Source organism: Poecilia formosa, unplaced genomic scaffold, assembly GCF_000485575.1.
Source record: "Poecilia formosa unplaced genomic scaffold, Poecilia_formosa-5.1.2 Scaffold151, whole genome shotgun sequence".
Lineage (NCBI taxonomy): Eukaryota > Metazoa > Chordata > Actinopteri > Cyprinodontiformes > Poeciliidae > Poecilia > Poecilia formosa.
In genome coordinates this window covers 555,493-574,224 of record NW_006800090.1, presented here as the reverse complement: position 1 = coordinate 574,224, position 18,732 = coordinate 555,493, and the positions used below count along the sequence as shown (strand labels likewise).

General features: G+C 41.4%; 2 protein-coding genes across 18 annotated transcripts in view; both read right to left on the bottom strand.

Annotated features, from left to right (window-relative positions):
- Positions 1-1,120: 1,120 nt before the first annotated feature.
- Positions 1,121-2,896, bottom strand: LOC103146096 (la-related protein 6-like). The gene is made up of 3 exons (XM_007563842.2): positions 2,489-2,896; positions 2,226-2,412; positions 1,121-2,124 (listed from the first exon to the last, which is right to left on the bottom strand). The coding sequence occupies exons 1-3, from the start codon at positions 2,533-2,535 to the stop codon at positions 1,231-1,233; spliced, it is 1,128 nt and encodes a 375-aa protein (XP_007563904.2). The 5' UTR covers positions 2,536-2,896; the 3' UTR covers positions 1,121-1,230.
- A 4,000-nt stretch (positions 2,897-6,896) lies between these two features.
- LOC103146054 (receptor-type tyrosine-protein phosphatase F) overlaps positions 6,897-18,732 on the bottom strand; it is a 238,871-nt gene continuing 227,035 nt past the window's right edge. For all 17 annotated transcript variants that reach the window (XM_016677236.1, XM_016677243.1, XM_016677239.1 and 14 more), the window contains 5 exons: positions 13,570-13,696; positions 11,897-12,022; positions 10,976-11,130; positions 9,742-9,877; positions 6,897-8,688 (listed from right to left, as the gene is read on the bottom strand). In XM_016677236.1, the coding sequence (XP_016532722.1) occupies positions 8,620-8,688; positions 9,742-9,877; positions 10,976-11,130; positions 11,897-12,022; positions 13,570-13,696 (613 nt within the window). In that variant the 3' untranslated portion in view covers positions 6,897-8,619. The remainder of the gene's footprint in view (positions 8,689-9,741; positions 9,878-10,975; positions 11,131-11,896; positions 12,023-13,569; positions 13,697-18,732) is intronic.

The window sequence follows — 18,732 nt, the reverse complement described above, 5'->3', positions numbered from 1 at the left end:
CATTCACGCCAACTTTGACATAAAGTTCAGTTGCGGGCCAGAACAGCGCATGTAAACATATAACGACTTCCAGTTAGCAGGAGAGGTCATGCTTTTGTAGCCTTGAAAGGGATCCATCGGCACAGAAGTATTTCCTAACACTAGGCAGGAACATTTCTGCTTTATACATATTGTTCACAGATGTGTAAGTATTCAAAGCCCTGCCCCGACTGTTTGCTAAAGCCTAACAGCTGTTAATTGCAAAATCAAGTCAGAGACAGCGCAAGTCAAACAACGAGTTTGTATACACTGAAAAGTCTCTCTCAACAGCAAAGATTACATTAGTCAGAAAGACTTTTGTGTTTGAACACACAAGAACAAAGAAAAGGAAAAACAAAGAATTCTTCCAATCTTTATATGATCAAGATCCATATGCTGGGGATTGAACCTTTTCCACTGGGTGTGTATGAGTGAAGAACCGCTTTCTGTTTAGTTTGGGGCAAGATTTTAAGGAAGCCCACAATCAGCAACACTATAAACAAACCATTCCAGTTGAGGTGTCATTAAAACGACTGGAAATCAGGCACAACCATTGCTGCTCTCTCGTCTTGCCCAATCTGCGGTTTGACGATTGGACAAGTTGCCCTTTTGCCAAACTGTCATCTCGGCGAGTGGAAAGCTACTTTCCAAAGACTTTGAGTCTAAACAGACATTTTTGCACAGAAAGCAGAAGGATAATGAGAGCTTTGTCTGACTTTTTTTTTTATGTTGACAGACGACCACATTTTGTCTGAGAGACTTGGTAAGGTAAATGGCTCCTGGCTGAGGGACAAATATACAAGGCAATTTGCTACTATGATCAGAAGAGCAGAGGCCAAGAGGTGAAGATGCCTCTAATCTTTCCAAAGAACCCTTTTGGCTTTTGGACACGTCCACTTCAGATTCTTCTGCTGCAGTTTAGGCTACACCCTCTCCCCCCCCTTTTTACATGTTTTCAACCCCATTCAATTGCAATCAATCTAAACTGTTTAAAAGCATGATTAAACTCAACAAAGTGTCAGGAAACTCTATTTAGCACAAGTAAATGCTGCCCTCACCTGTCGGTGGTTCCTAACTACATGCAGAAATGACTGAACATTCATCAGCAGAACTTAATTCTTTAATGGAAACAAATTTTCTGTCTTCTTGTGTCAGATTTTTGAGTGTTTTCTTCTCGGCTCAGTCTTCTTTCTGATCTCCTCTAAAGCTATTTCATTCAAGAAAGTCATATTTCTGCCTTCTGCCATTAAAACCTTTGGTATCGTCGGGGCCAAAGGGCTGACGCAGGACTTTTAGTATTAAGCCGGTTGTGTTCAGGTGCTCAGCTGTCTCCAGCTTTGCTGCACTGGCTGCGGATTTGCGCTTTAGTACCCACGGGCACTGAGAAAACGGTGTGTTGCGGTCTCCGGAGCACCAGTCTGTCCAGCTGTATCTCTTAGTTAATCCTCGCAATGACTTTTGACTGCAGCTGGAGTCCTCCTGGCCTGCTGGAGGAGGATATGCTTCTCCAGTTTCTTCAGAAAACCTGAGAGGTGAGGGAGGGTCCTGCTGGAGCGAAACCTGAGAGACGTTCTGAGGATCTCCCATAGAACATGTGGCGTCTCCTTTGTTCTCCGATGGATCAAACTTATTCATGCTCTGCACTGACTGCCATCCCAGCGGCACCACACACAGGCCCCTCCCATTAATCTTCTCTTCTTCTCTGAGAGAGCTGTAGGCCCTGCGGACCGACTCCAAACTATTAAACTTCATCACGGCACACAAAAGCTGGCCGAGCTCTTTGTGACGTTTGGCGTAGCATTGCAGCTCTTTGGGAAGCTCCTCTCCGGGATGCAGGATCCAGACTGATGCGACATCACCCGGCGAGTCAAACCTCTGGAGGATGCTCAATAAGAGCGAAGGCTGCCCCGGGTCGGCTCCGTCCTCTGCGCTCTGCTCCTCTGAGGCGTTCCAGATGAGGAGGAGCCGGCTGGTCGGGGAGCACATCAGCCACTGAGGGAGAGCCTCTTTGCGTCGCACTTTGGTGCATTCCTCGTTCAACTCCAGGAGGTCCGAGCACTCTGCGGCCGCTAGAGTCATGTACCAGTTCGTGGTCAGAGCCTTTATCTGCGGCAAATATTTAACATTTTAGCTTTGTTTGCATTCTTACTGCGTTGTTTCTATTCAAACTGCGTCGGAGAGCACACAAACCTGAGAAGTACATTTACCTTTTTCAGACAAGTGAGAAGCTTGAGACTGACATAGCCCTGCTTGTTCTTCTGCATGTGTTTTAGCAGGAAGCCGTCCTCCGCCAGGTGACTGTCGGAGAACATTTCCTCCAAGTGGTCTTTAATCTTCAGGCAGAGTAACTGTGCTTCATGGTCTTCTGCATCCTGGTTGGATTCTGCACCATTTCTACAACACATTTTACAGTATTCTGTAAAAGCCAGCAGCGTAGGTTAGTCAAGCCTACGGTTTGACGTTTTCTTACCCATTCAGATCACTCATTGTGCCTCCTAATGGTGCCGTTTCTGGCATTTTCCACGCCAAATACAGGTATTCAAAAAGAGAGTAACAAAAAAACTACTGCAGCGGTATAAAACAGAGTGCGTAAAGTTTGCTTCTCCAGCCACAGTGATGCCAGTTGCTTTGTGTGGTATCCAAAACAACATTTTGTAAAATGCCACAGCCAGAATTCTGCCCAACACAATGCAGCCCCACAAAAACAGAGAGAACTTGCAGTCAAAACAATTTACTCTGCTACAAATGAGCTTCATGTGGGCACACTATTAGCTGTCATGAAGTGAATATTATTAGTGCGAAAACTAAGCTGCACAGCAGAGATAACAGCAGCGCGCCGACACAAAAGAGCAGCAACACCATTAGAGGTGTGAATTTCTGCAGTGCAGTTCAGAGCCGAGCGCACAATTGAATCAGAAATGTGATTCTGCTTAATTCCAACGTACACAATGCTGCGCGGTCTATAGAAGCATTTAAGTGTAAACAAAACCTGTCACTTAAATCCAGCTTTATGTTCTGCTTTGTGTTCTCATGTCCTCTGATATGAATCATCTGAGTCGGCAGGCCGTACCACTGAAGAACAACAGATCTATCACTTAACATTCATTTGCTTTAGGAAAGGTCCTTGTTCATATGTATGATACATGTATTACAGACACAAACCAAGACATATGAATGCAATCCCACCCTCCCTGGATTATGTGCTATGCTATCAGTCTGTATTAAACTATTACAGACTGCATGAAGGTATGAAATTATGCTGAAAGGGAGTCTGAATTTGAAGCATGGAGGGAAGCAGAGATTAAGAGAGAGGACGGAGTTCTTAACCCCAAATGCATTAAATATTTTGCTAAAGTAGATTTTGGTAATTCTATGAAACTCAAAGCTAAGGTCGGTGGGTTTTTATCATGTTTAAATGGCAGTTGTGTTTTCATAGCAAAATACCAGAGCTGCTTGAAAATCTTATAAAATATTTCAGCGACTCATTTGTTACACGTGAGCAGCGAACGGAGATTTCAGGCACTTAAGAATCAACACTGTTCTTCACCGTCTCTTACATGTTTCTCATTCCAGATTGTTTGCAGAAGGCGTTGGGTGCATTTAGCAAAAATCGAGCTCTGCTGTGGGAACGGTATAGGAAGGCAGACACTGGAAAAGGCATTTAGAGCACAATGGTTCTCAGGCGTTTTGTAACAGCTGGCCCAATACAGATGGACATTTTTTTTGGAGGATTTTTGTTATGTATTAAAAACACAAAGAAATGAGGGGGGGAGGGGGAGATTTGATTCATTGTGCCAGAGGACACAAAATAGTAGTGGGTGTCAGTTTCAATCCAAAGCTAAAGTTGTTTAAATTAAAGTTATAAAAATTAACAAAAAGTCAGAATTTACCGCAGAACACTTTAAATTCAGGATTTTTATGCCCTTAAATTTTTCTGCACTATACAACTCTGATTATGTTCACACACCAACATTGTTGAAAATAAAAAAAAAATCAAATGCTTGCATTATCTCACACATGCTAATAGTGATTAGCCTTTTCACTGAGCATGTTAAGTCTCATTTGAAAGTTTCATTTTGTAAATCCACCAAAAATAAATGACAAAAATAAATAAATATGGTAGTTTTTTAACAAGAAAATATTAGCAGATTACGTAAGGTCTGATTTCCAGATAGAAAGCCAGTTTTATGTGTGGATATCAAAATGTAATATTTTGCATTGTAGAAAAAAAATGCATAATCATTTTTATATTTTTTGACAGCACTTTTGTACTTTGAAAGTAAAAAAAAAAGTATCACCTTTTAAATGCTAATGGTGGTTTGCTTATCAATTGTGCTAGCAAACCTCACAGGTTTTAAACATGGAGCTGACCTGCTGAGTTTGGTATGATTTAATTTTTACAGCATTTATATCCAGTACTATAAAACCTCATTGAGTTTAACATGATGCTGCTGTAGACACTAAATTACATGTATAAGTATAAAGCAGCGTGCATATGCTAATAGTAGTTAGCCTAGTATATAAGCTACCAAATCCAACCAGTTTTCATATGTGAAACTGGCCTCTTTAATTGAGTTCAATGTCCCTGTTTGGTGTAATATGTACAGTATTAGTTAACATATTGCTTTAAGGTTTCAGAGTAAAAAATGTCTTCCTAGATTTGATATGCTAGTAGCCTAGCATAAACGTTAACAACTCACAATTGTACCTGAGCCTGGAACAGGAGAATCACGTTGGGTGTGTGAAATTGTGAAATGCAGACAAACATTACTAGTTTTTATAAGGTATTAGTAGCCGAGATATTCAAAGTTAGTCATTGAGCGTCAGACCTGGAAGTGATGAATCAGAATAATTAGGCGTCTCCACCTGCTTCTGATATACTGGGAGATCTCAAGGTTTCCTCATTTATGCTTCTCGTTTGAGTTGTTTCTGAACTTGAGCTGTTTTTAAATTTATCTGCTGTTGTTGCTTATTAGTTATATTCTCTTACAAGTAAGCACAGTGACATTTCTGCTAAGTTCCATTAAAGGCAGTCTGCAATTTGAGAACCAAGACTGGACAACAGATTTCCAGACCTGATTGAAATCTGTTGTGGAAATACAGGAGGATGTTACTATTTGAAAAGTTTCCTGAACTCTGTGGATTACTGTAGTATGTGGAAAATAGGTCTAAAATAATCTGAATAACAGTGAAATATTAGGAAAAGCTACAAAGAAATCACTTGAGGACCTTAAAATCCTTTTGTCTGCTGTTATGAAATTAGTGAGCGGGTCGAGATTTAAAATTGCAATTCTGTCTCAAAGCGTTATCTTGGTTGACGACTCTGTTCCTCTTGAACCGAACCAACTTCTCTGAGTGTGTTTTTAAAGTCTCTATGGAGAAAACATTTCAAACACTGTCATCAGATTGAGATTTTGGCCACTTCTTACTGGTGCATGGAAACAAATGGCATCACTTTTCCCAAGGACAGCTCACCCCCACCAGACATGTGACGAGAGCAAAGACAAAAACACAAATTATGCTGTCTCTCTGATGTGAAATCACCAGAGACGTTCTTTTAAGAAATGACTAAGCCGTCATGACAACTGAACAATCTGTTTTGTTGCAGCAGGCTGGTAGATGTGGCTGAGAACTCTGAAAAAGTTGCTTATAGGGGTTAAGATGATTTTGTCTATTTGGTAAATAATAGTGTTTTCCTCTAAGAATGCACTGCCTTCCATACTTATTGGCTCTCCTGTTAGCAATATGTTGTTTTAGTTAAAAAAGCCCGAACATAACTTCCTTTTTTATTGCAGTGGTAATAAAGGTTTGGTCCATTTTAACAGTGAACCCCCTTAATATTCTTACTACAGCAGCACATTATGTCAAGTTTCCATCACATTATCATCGTATGAAATACAGCAATCACAAATGATTATTTGTATGTAATATTTGGTAAGGATTTTGAGTGATGTGTAACCTTGGATGTTTTGTTGGTCACATTTGGTTCTTAATGTAGAAAAGAGGAACTTTGGTGGAAGACGTTGCCTTGTAGGGACTTGATGTCTTACTGGAATTACATGTTCTCTTGTGTTTCCCATTTTAACGGCTGGTTTAGTGGCTGAGTTGAATGCAGTAGACCTCATGGTTGGAAGCTTTTTCTATGGAGTCCAACTCTAGATTTTTTTTTCTTAGAGCATATATGTATAATATTTGAAAGAAAACGCAGCTTGAACACATTGGTGCTATGCTATTTGACACACTGCTGGCTGTGTTTGCAAAGCAGCTGATCAAGGAGCTTCTTTTATTTTACTTGGTACTGGTTAGTTTTACCTACGCGAGTGGATATAAGGAAGGATGTTAGCATCTGCAGTAACTCTAAAATGGTTTCCACTGTGAGTATTAATGCATATTAAGATACATTTTTATGTTTGAACTGTTAAATTGGGCTGCTATGGCCATTTTTGGAGGGATTAAGTGTTTGTGGCTGTTGTCCCTAATCTCGGCAAAATGAAGTCGTAGCCAAACAGGATATAGTAGACTACTAGTTAAGTTTCTAGTCCAGGGGTCAACAACCTTTCAGCACAGAACAATTTTTGCCTTTTCTTCCAACATAACATTTTCCCAGTGTGATAACTGTATCATCTAATCTTTTCCCCTCTCTAAATATATGTACTCAGTTATTCAGTTTGAGAAAATGCTAATCCCATAAAAGATTACACAGAAGCACACTAAAACTCAAAAATAGATTTCGGATCAGCAAATAAATCAGACAAACCTCTGGTGGGTTTATCCAGAAGCAAAATTGAAAATCATTACGAGGTGATGAGCTAAAAAGCACTTTCCACCACGCATGCAATGTAAAAACCCAAACCAAGAATCAAAGCATTCAAAGCCGGTCTTTGTACAAAAACCCAATTATTTAACTTTATTAACATCAAGGTTTTTCTTTTTCATTTTATCAACAGTTGATTCTTTAGTTCCAGTTCTTTATCAACAGATAGAAAACAGACTGTGTGTACAACAGATTGAACCCCTACAGCACTAAGCATTCACAAGGTAGAAATGAACATTTTTTTTGTTTTTGTCAGCGTTTTTCAGGTCCTCCCCCTCTTTCCTCTCCTCGACCTGGTTGGATCGGACGCTGCTGTTCCCGCGGGTCGTGTAGTAGAAGGTGTGTGCTCGCCCAGTGAAGAGTTGTCAGCCTTGATGGTGGTTGAGGGGGGGGAGGCGGGGTTGTGCTGTTTTCCTCACATGGACAACCAGCTGTTGAAGTTACAATGGTAGTACAGTAGATACAATGGTGTCTCCATTAATACACACTCTAGGACAGCAGGCTCTGTCTCTAGGTAGATCAGCAGAAATATTCCTTTTTAACAATATATTTTTGAAGCTGTGTATATATCTATGTGTAATCGTACATATATATAATCAGTCATAATTATATATATGTGTATATATATATTTATAGTTCTATTTCTGTATAAAATATCAGGTTTCAGTCCAAAGGGCTGAGTTTCTGTCCCTCTGTAGGAATGGTTGATTCTGTACAAGTACCGATGCTGATGGCTCGGCTCCCCCAACCCATAACGAACCCGACGGCGAGAAGCCAGGACGTGGGGAGGGGCTTGAAGAGCATCTCGACTTTATTCAGAGATCGTGAGTTTTTGTGTTTTCCTGTCGCCTACCCCTTGGGTACAAAAGTCTGCTTTCTTCAGGTAAGTTCTCCGCTGTGGAGCATGAAGGCCTCAATGCCATAGGCTTCTGATGGAAAAACAAACCTAAACAAAAGAAAAAATTCAAACAAAAACAGAAACGATGTGCTTCGCATTTCTGTGCGCCTCGTGTGACTTGTGTTTCGGCGTTCGGCTGCGATTACAGAGGGACAACTACAGCAAGTCTGTGTTCTTGAATCAAGTCGATTTTCGTAACGGCAAGTGAAAAGGCAATTCGAGTTGTTGAACTGACGACCATAAGGAACTATGAGAACATCAAAAGGACGATAAAAGAAACCTGAAAGCAGCTTGGAGAACAGTGGTCCTCTTGTATTAGTATCGAGAGGCATGTTAAAAACACATGTCCTCGTGTGCTAATGTACCCTAAAAACGATTATGAATATAATGCTCGCTTCTCTGAGCAGTTTGAAACAATGAAAAAAAACAAAGAAATGTCTGGTGTTAAAATGATTAATAAAAACAACATAAAAAAGTATACTAACAATAACTTGTCGTAATGAATCATATTGACAAAAATCAACAAACGAATGAAAACAGAGAGGATGCTCTCTTTGTGCTACCAGTAGCCTTTGACAATCAGGGAGGTTTTGGCTTCGACAGGAATCTGCTCTGTCGCGTCTGTACAAGAGTCGTCGCGTTTTTGTCGCTGTTTCTGTCATCTTTAAAGCAAAAAAAATATCGGGCGGTTGGTGATCTCGACGTATGTCTCTGTGATTAGCTGGAAAACCCTTGACGGATGGCGGCGAGCTCGTTTCGTTCTCCGGGAGCCAGGCGTCGAGAGTCGGGGCGGGGGGGTCAAGTGATTGGATGGATGACGGCTGAAATGGGACACTTGGCACACTCCTGAGAGGTCTGACCGGGGAAAGCTGCTTCGGTGGGAGAGTGGTTACGTTGCATAGTGGTCAAAGCTCCCCAGGTACTCCAGTGCTGCCCTGTAGCACAGCTGGTACTGGTCCTGGTGGGAAGGAGGAGAAAGTAGTGAGTAGGTGTTCTGATTCCCCTCCAAGTCAACTAATAGTTCCCACAATCCCTTGATACACTGCCTTGTGATTATTCAATAGAAAGTAGAGTAAAATATTTGACAGAAAATGCAGCTTAACATGCTATTGGCTGGTGTTTGCAAAGCAGCCAATGTAGGAGCACCATTCATTTCCCTTGGTGCTGATTGGCTGGTCCCACAAGAGTGGAAATAAAAAGGATCGGCTGCTAAGATGATTTCCACTGATTGTTATGATGCATGTTAAGTTATATACAGAATGTGAACTAATAAAATAGATGCTAGTAAGCAATATTAGAGGGGTCTCAAGTATTCAAATTTCAGCTTTTTGTGGGTAGTGGTGTCCAAACTTTTTGCCTTGGAGGCCAAAACTGGGAAATTTAAACTAGAAGCACAAAATGTGTTTGATATTTATTGCAGGCTACGGCTCCTGGAGGCCTGGAGTTGCCTGCTGTAGATAAAAACATGTTCATGTTCAGGACCCAGATTTGTAGCAAAACCTGAAAATGGGTTATCCTAAATTGCCTACGTCTCCGTATAAATACTCAGAAAAGCATGTATATTTTTGATTCACCTTCACAGTGTGCTCTGCCTTGTGTTGATCTATCACATAAAATCTCAGTGAAATACATCTCCAGGTTTAGAGGTTACAACACGTCTGGAGTCGTTTTGTCAAATCTGAAAACCAAAAACATTTAAATCCTTCCTAAGATTAGTTTTAATATCCTTTCTCTGCTACGGAGTCCATGTATTTGATAAAAAAATCAAAAAAATCTGATAACACGGCATGAGATTGTTGTGGGATTCCTGCTGCACCACTAAAGCCTCTATTAAAGTGGGATTTGTCACTAAGTCTTTGTTGTTGTGCAGCCCATCCTTTAAAGGAGGACACTTTGGACAGCATCAGTCTTGAATCTCACAGCGATTCCAGCATTAACTTTCAAACGGCATCCTGTCTGAGCACGCATTAAAGTCTGAACAACATCCCGAGCATCGGCGCGTCGTCCTGACCTCAGTCTGCACCATGGCGGGCCGCTGGGTGCGGAGCGTCTTCACCGTCTGGAAGAGGTCCACCACGCCCTCGTACCTCATCCGCTCCAGCACGATGCTGAGGGTGATGAAGACTCCGGTCCGGCCTACCCCGGCACTGTGACAACACACACACACACACATATTCATTAGTGCGTTTACCATAACATCTCACATGATGGATGCTGGAATTTTCTCAGAGGGCGAAAAAAAACCAACAAAAAAAAAAACCTCCAACAAGTCATTTTAGTTTTATTGCTTCTGGTTTACTGAACTCTGGAGGGGAGACACTGCAGGTATATTAGCAATGGCTCACAATAAAGCAAATAAAAATTAGAGTAATTACCACGAATCTAAATGATGAATTTTGAGTAGGAGACTGTCGGAGATAATGATGACGCTATGAGAGACTGCATGATTAAAGCCCAGATCGCTAACAAATGACTGTATTTAAAAGGTGAAGCAGAGGTTCGCCTTTCTAATCCTCATCTGATAATCTCACTGCAGGCTCTCTCAGGCTCCACCAGCTTGTTGTGTTTTAATTTCAATCCTGACAGTTTCAGCTATTCTCTGTTTCTGCTTCCTCCTCTGCTTTGTTCAGGCCCGGCTCGCCAGCAACGTCTAGATTCTGGCTTGTCATGTTCAGGTTTTTGACTTTTATCAAAGAATCAGTCACTTTGTGTTATCTTAGTACACCTCCTGCTGTATCTAGCATAACTTCTGCTTTCTCTTTTACCACTCTTTTTAAAAAGGTTAGAGTTCATTTAAATTGGTTCATTTCATGACACAAACCACACTTTAAGCATATTTCATCAATTTTAAATGCGTGTGTTTAGTTTAAAACGGGGCTGAAATGATTAGCAGGAAGGGCTGAGCTTTTCCCATGTTAATGTTAGAAAAAGTTTTTAGCTCCAGATGCATCCTTTGCTAAATGATTAAGCGTTCACTAAATGAATGCTGTGTAATTACATGTAAAATAAAATGTTCTTATTTAAACAAGTAACGCATTTGTTTTTTTTTTTGCATCTTTTAATGCATTTCTAATATTGTACAAAAAGGCTTGAGATGTAAATGAAAATCTGCAGAATGTGTTGATTTTTTTTATCTGTTGAATTGATAGAATAATCGATTTTCTAAATTGGTTATTAGTTGCAGTCCTACTCTTGAGTGATTTGGTCCGGAAAGTAATCGGTTACAAATGTTGCGCCTTTCTTACCTGCAGTGTACAGTGATTGGTCCATCTTGTCCAAACTGCTCCTTAGTTTTGTGCACCTGTCCAATGAAATCGATGAAGCCCTCTCCAGTTTTTGGCACTCCCTGCTCAGGCCAGTCGGTGAACTGGAACTGGCGGATTGTTCTGGATTGTCCATCCTGACGGGGACAGATATGGATTTTCAGTACGGTTGAACCGGGCTGTTATTTGCAGATAGCGTAATAAAAAATAAAAAAAACTAAACACAAAAACTAACAGCAGGTCAGAGGTCCAAGTGAGTGCATCTAATTTCCACCTGGGCTGTGATTTAAATAAAGCCGACAACCAAGATGGGAGACGAAACCAGCAGGCTGCGGCTCAGAGGCAGTTTTCTTTTCCCTCCCGTCTGTCCAGAATTTGCCTCTTTTTGTTTGAAATATAATCACTTTAAATGGCCTCCATGTTTGTGCTGTGAAAGCATACATTTAGAAGCGAAGACTGTGAGCCACATGTATATAAAAGAAGAAGTGGATGTGGGATTAGAGTGCGGCAACCGTGGGAGCCTTCAAGATGACACTGAGGTGTATTTATAGAACATTGAAACTACTGCATCACAGGGAGTTCCAGTGCTGCCCCCCCTCAGGGGCCCAAGCCTGTGCTTTTCATGTATTTTCACAGCAAATAACACACATCCACACACACCAAAGACAATCTATAGAGCGAGCCTACTGTTTCTAAATCTGGGTAAACACGGCGCATTCACTGGGTGTCAGCCTGTCAGGGAAAATAACACGGGATGCGTTCTGATCACTGCTGCTGTTTCTGATGAGAGCTAAAGTGAGGATGGATTCTGGTTGGATGCTTGGATTTCTAAGAGTTGCTGGGGATTTTGAAGGAACCCACATACACTTCTTTTTTTTCTTTTCTCTCTCTCTCTCAACGTACCCTGGCATCTGTGACTTTGAACTCTCTGAGGATGTACTGAGGCATGTTGTACTCAGCCATTGGATCCACCACAAAGTACTGGTACCTGGCGGAACGCTCTGCTGGCCAGTACTGATGGCACTTCTCCTGCAAGAAAAAAAAAGACATTTTCAACAAAATCTTTCTGGATGAAAGAAAAACCCACTTTTTCATTCTCACTTAATGACTGCCTTGTGATCACGTGTGGCTTACTGGAAGTTATTAATCATTTTCAGCGATGGAAATGTCTCTGCTCACAAAAGAGAATCCCAAAAGACTAATCTATGGTTTAGAAAAACCGATTCATCTTCGGTGGCAAAATATTTACATAATTTGTTAGTGTTCTTAACTACAATCATGAGGGCTTTTATTTCCATCAGCGCCGCTTATGGTTGAGAGGGTGATAAAAGCTGGAGCTGTGTGGCTGAGTAATGTCAGAATCGCCTAAATCATCAGCAGAAACGACTGAAATTAATTTGATGGGGGACCAAAACGCTTCTGCAGATTTTGCCTTTAAAAGGAGCGGATCGACATTTAGGTAACTGCTTCTAATCGTCTTCTTCTACACATGGGATGACATAACAGAGCAGCTTGCAAAAGTATTCATACCACTCGTGCTTTGTGCAGGTCTGTCCTTTATGGACTGTTGAATGAAAGTGACACTAAGGGTGTTTTCACATCTGACAGTTTGGTACATTTGGGGATCAAAATTGCAACGTTTATTACTTTTTCATTTGCTGCGGTTCACTTTTAAGCTGCACTGACAAACCAAACCCTTACAAACTCCTCTTCACCTCCTCGCTTATATAACTACTGAAGGAAATGACAAAAACATCAGAAGAAGACCTTGAACAAAACTTCCTACTTCACAAAATGTAAACAAAAATGGAGTGGTGTCAGATTTTAGCGGTTGTGGGATTTTTCTTTAGTCTTTGGCAGAAACCTACAAGCCATTGATCCCAGTAAAGCCAGACACCGGAGTTTATTTTGGTTTTACTTACCCAGAATGCTCTGCACTGTTGTCTGCTTCCTACTTTTGGAGCGGTCTCTGGCCCCCTTGGCATTCAATCTGCACCAGAGTTCACTTCAATGGTCCAAAAAGGCAAACTCTGGCACGGTTTGAATGCATTTGTGAATGCCAAGTAGACCAGAAACCGTACGCGTAAAGTTCTAATCCAATAAAAATTTGAGAAAAGATTCTAGCAAGGCACTGAACACGTCCATGATGAAACAACTAATCTCTTATCTACCTCGGTGAGAATGGGAACAACCATGGAATTCCTACATATCTCAACCCTAATTATGGAACGGCGTCCAGAACGTTGCATTCAAATAAGAACAAACTCTGCCTTCAACAGGTCTCATTTTAAAGCACAGGCTACCGGAGTTATCGGGATGCTTGGAATGCACCCAGATAAATCTGACACCGAGGCGGCCCGATTTGAACCCTCAGAGCCGCGCTGATAAGGAGGTAAACTTTGAGCCGCAGTTATTGTTCAGGTCTGGAATGAATTAATATTTGAGCAGCCCAGCTCAGCGGCTTAGCCGAGGCGAGCCGGCCTGCGAGAGATGGCTATCGTCTGCCTGAAACGCTTCGCTGGCCTCGCAGGGCGGCGTATCTGTGGTGTTTTTGGGCGTGAGAGTTTTTGCATTACCCGGCCCATTTCTCGTAGCTTGGTGAGCATGACCACGATGGTGGAGTTGTGCTCCCACAGCATCCTCCAGAAATCCTCGGTGGTCTCACTCAGGGGTCCCTGTGTGGCGATGTAGGCTTTCTGCTGTCTGAAGGTGAAAATACACAGAGAGGGCAAAACCAATAAACGTTACAGGGAATTCAATATCAACTTTACGGCACTTTTACAACAGATTATGAAGCACATTACAAAGCAATAACTACAGGAAGAACTTTAGGAGAGCTGCTGTAAAAAGGTTAGCAAATGCTAACTGAACTATCCACTTTGCCACAGTAGAGTCATCTGACTGGAAACTTTTTACAATTCTTTAAATTTTAAACTTAAGATAATAAATGAAATCCAAGGATTCTCTTTAAAAAAGGGAAATAATCCTTTATCTTCACATGCAGACATCTGCATCATTAGTCAGCCACAGAATTTTCTTAGAGCCATATCAAAAAAATAAAACAACTGTTCAACCTGCAAGATTACAACAATTCAGCAGTCAAACTTTTTGATGAATGCATCACACATGTATAAAAATGCATCGTAATTTCTCAGTATGGATCTGACTTCATTTGAGGTCCAGAGCATCAAAGAATAAATTAACTTTGATTGTGGCCTTTTAAACCGTGATATTGATTGGTAGAAACGGATCAGTCGCAGAAAACTGACTGATCCAGAAATATTTAAAACATCCAGATTTATCTATGTGTATATTTAATTATGTAGTGACCATCAAAGGTTGAAGCTGCTGCTTTTATATTCTTAAGTCTATAATGTTATTCTAAACCCATAGGCCTACTGAAGCATTTCCTTTATTTATAGAACCACCACTTTTAGATCAAAGCGTTCAACCAGTCTTGTTGCAGAGCAACCTAAGCCCCGCTCACTGGCTTACATATAAATCTGTATTTAGTTTTTGTTGAACTGCAACACGTTTGGCCAGTTGGATGGACTCTTGCTGCCCTTTATCTCCTAAGAAAATTTCCAAAACCAAAATATAAAAGCTACAAGAGAATAGTGGTGAAATAAATATGATGGGGATAAATGCAGGATTGAGAAAGATAAGCGTTCTGTCCATTCTGTAAATCCAACGGTCTGTAGTACTGAGGATGACAGAAAGATTTTTCTTGTTCATAATGTATATAGTAAATAATTCATGGTCACTCTCCTCTTTGAGCAATTCTAGCTTGTATAGATCACGCCGTGTCTCTCTCTCTCTCTCTCCCTCTCTCTTTCCCTCTTTGTAACCCAATCCTGTATTAGGGAGGGAGGGCACTCGATATGCTCACCAAACTGGAGATGAGCTCATCCTCTGAGATGCCAGAGCAGTGCTGCTGTCCTACGTGACTTTGCTCAGATTGAGCAGTTCTCCTGTTGACCAGCAGGTGGCAGCAGTGTTCTTATCACCAGCAAGGAGAAAGCCAGTGCAGAAGTGCATGCATAATTGCACGCAGACACACTTGCACATGTTTGCCGCACATGTAAACCTGCATTCAGGTGTAGGTATTTATCAGAGCAGCAGCTCTGCATGTGTATTCAGATGCGCTGCTGCCGCCGAAGCGCACACACACACACACACACACACACACACACGCCGTGGCTGAACAGCTAATGAAGGTGCTGCAGGCGAGGCACTAATATGGAACCGGGAGATTAGAATATGCTCAGGGCCTCGCTCGTACAAATACAGAGAGAACAGAGAGGAGAGGATACAGGAAGAGACGGAATCAAATTAAAATTAGGAGGGGAAAAAAGATCTACAAAGCACAGAGGAGGAAGAGGCAGAGGGAGCTGGAGGAGCGAGCGGTGCTCTTTCCAGCTGGCCATCATAGTGCAATGTAGGTCTCAGAGCTGAAGATGGGAGAAAATTACCCCTTACTAACCGTCACAACTGGTCACTTTGTTGCCTATGCAACAAGGAGAAAAATTTCATTTCCCCCCTTTTTGTAGGGAAATCTGTGTAGAGCAATCAGACCCACAATATGATTTTGCCAAAGCGGAAAAGAAAGGACATGACAAAACAAACTAATTGCAAGAGTTACAAAAGGGGTCCAAGAGCCCATTATGAAGTCTAACCCCACCCATGCCTCACCCAGCGCACCTCTCTCTGTTTCTCCCCCTCAGGTCGACTTCCTAGGTCATTGACCAAAAAACTTAGAAAGAAATGGCATAAGGGAAATAGTTTCTGAGCTTTTACCTGATGGCAACTTAATGTTGGTTTGAAAAGAGCCTTTTTCAAAATCAGTGCAGTTTGAACAACTGTAGTGTTCAAGCTGCACTGATGTTTTTTATATAAATGCCCATTTTTATTTTGATTTTTTTACTCCTAAAGAGATACGTGGGCCTTCAAGCTGAAAGGACTCTCCACTTTCACGGGTAGACACCCACTCAGAAATTCTTGGAAATCCTGCTGTTGATTTTTCTGGTAATAAAACTAAGAAATTTGTAAATAATACATTTTAATTGTCTTCAGCACCTACATATAATTTAGTGCTGTTTACCATAAGAAAAGCTGACTTAGCCAATACTTTACAGTTTAAATAGCTTAAATGACACCGGAACTAGATAGACCAGAAGATAGAGGGCATCAACTTTTCTGGTCCATTTAAAACATTTAACAAGATGTTTTTCCATTACATTTCACTTCATCACCATATTTATACTTTTGTTCATAAGCCACACCCATTTTGGGTAATTGTGGGCATTACCCTACTGTAGGATTCTTGCCAAACTGGATGCACATCCTCAGGATCACTTTTTGGTTTTGGAAACAAATTTAATCTAAATGTATTTCACATTTCCTGAAATCTATCCAACTGTGTTTTTTTTTTTTTATTTCATTTATTTCTAGAGATGCGTCTCATCTCTAGATAAGACACACAAATGTTTAAGGATTAATTGCCATCCTTGTAGGCATCATTGAAGATTACAACAATGTACAAACATTTAGAATTCATGACTTTCATGATTAATTTTAAGAAATGTTCAAATCCAAGATGTTTTGTTTTATCTTGCTTAGGTCTTAATTACTTTTCAAATTTTAAATTTTAATTATCTAAAAAGTCAACTTTAAAGTACCTCTGTTGCCACTGAAACACTTTTCTAGAGCGTGCATATTGGGATCGAGGGTGTGGATCTCAGGGTTATGTTTCTACATATTTAATGACTATGATGCTCTGTGAGCGCCCTCAAGTGGTTGAGACGAGTGAAGCATGTTTGATTCACAACTGTGATGATTTCATAGGATCTGAGAAATAACAACAGTGTGTCAGATCCTTGGAAATTCTTGCATTTGCAGGCTTGGATGCTTTAAAAAAAAAAAGAGGACAGAGGAATTTGACAGAACATAAGGAGGATGGGGATGGTCAGGGAAACAATCCAGACCATATGGGTCAGAGTTCTTACTGATGGGACGGACTTCTTTCACCTCCTCATAAAATGTCCCCCAGCCAAAACCGAAGCAATTCCAATATCATCTAACAATCCTGACTTCTGTGCACGCAGCGCCCCGATGAGCCCTCTCCGCCTCATCCCACGCGACTGCAGCGCTTCAGGACATGCTGTTTCATTTCAACCTCATTACAATGCTAAAACTCCAGCCTGCATCAGAGCATATCCAAGGCTAGCGCTCTCTGTAGCAGAGCTGGAATCAATGGTTCGCCTCTCATTAGCTTAGTATATTATTGGCTTTCCTTGAAGGCGCCGGGGTGAAGGGCACTGGAGGCCTCCGTTTAGTTTTTATTCATGCCCGCGTTTTAAAAGCGGCTTAATTACACAGTGCTGCTGGTGCACACAACAGGTCCCCGCCCGGATGTCTGTCTCTGCCATGATGTTGGGAAGGGAAATTAGGGAGGGAAAGTAGGAGGACGCATAGGAGATGGAAAGAGAGAGAATAAGGAGGAAAAGGGGAGAAAGTGAACATGGAGAAAAGCAGAAGGGAAGAAACACTTCATTACAACACTCCTGCTTCAATTACACTATTTACACAGCAACAAAGGAGGGTGGGCCTCTGCAGAGCACCTTCTTATTAGCAGCAGAAAGAAGAGGGGGAGTTGGGAGGTGGAGAGCGGAGGTGTCATCTCTGTCATGGCCCAATACGAAGCAGAAGCCCATATGGATTAAATGGCATTTCACGCTCACTAAATCCATCCCTTCACTTAAACCACAGAAGAGCCAGCTCTGTCTGTCACTCCCCACACTTATAGAGATATAAAACAGAGTGCTGCCTTTTCATCTTCTTCCCTCTAGGAAGCAATTTGGACTCACACAGCACACAGGGACACGCACCATGGCGGCAGCTCAGCGAACGAAAAGCCACATCGACAGGGCTGGGAATGACTCTTGCAGCTGGATGCTGCCCGCTGCCGCTGCTTTCATCCGCTCACGTACGGCTTTATCTGTCACCTTAGACCAGAAAACAGGCACGGTCCAAGCTGAGTTGGGTCTGGATACTTTAGGACATTGGTTTTCAAATTAAAAGGTAAAGGTCATCCCTTTGAAATTAAAACGATGAACGTTTAGAGCAGTGTGAATTTCCAGAGTTTTTCCAGAGTTCTCGGTTCTTCAGTTATGAAATACTAAACTTTTCCAAGAGGAAAGGAAGAATGGTATGACAAATGAAAAGGAGGAGAACAAGCAGAAAAAGTCACAAGGCAGGAAGGTGGGATGATGGCAATTAAGGACTCAAGAGAGAGATTAAGAAACAGTAACAGAATAAAAGTAAAAAAAAAAACAAAGGTAGAGAAGAACGAGATTTCATGGAAAGAAGAAAATACAAAAAGAACAGAGAGTGAACGCGGACACATGCAAGACAGACACAAGAAGTAATAAATGGAAATAAGGAAGGAAAAAAGAGTACACATTTTGGTTTTGAATAAGAAACAAAGGTCAGGAAATCGTTTTAGTTTTGAACTCTCATTCTAAAACCAGACCTGGAAAATTCCAGACTTTTCCCGGCTGCATTAAACCCTCGTTTCATCCTCTTCAGATGATGTAAAACCCTGCAGTTTTTCCAGGCCGAGTCTAATTGGAAAGGTTAACACAAAGCTGACTGTAACAGGAGTTCCAACCTCTGGTCATATGTCAAAACTGAATGACATTGTCTGCCTTGCAAAACTTTTGCAAATTACTCTAATCCTC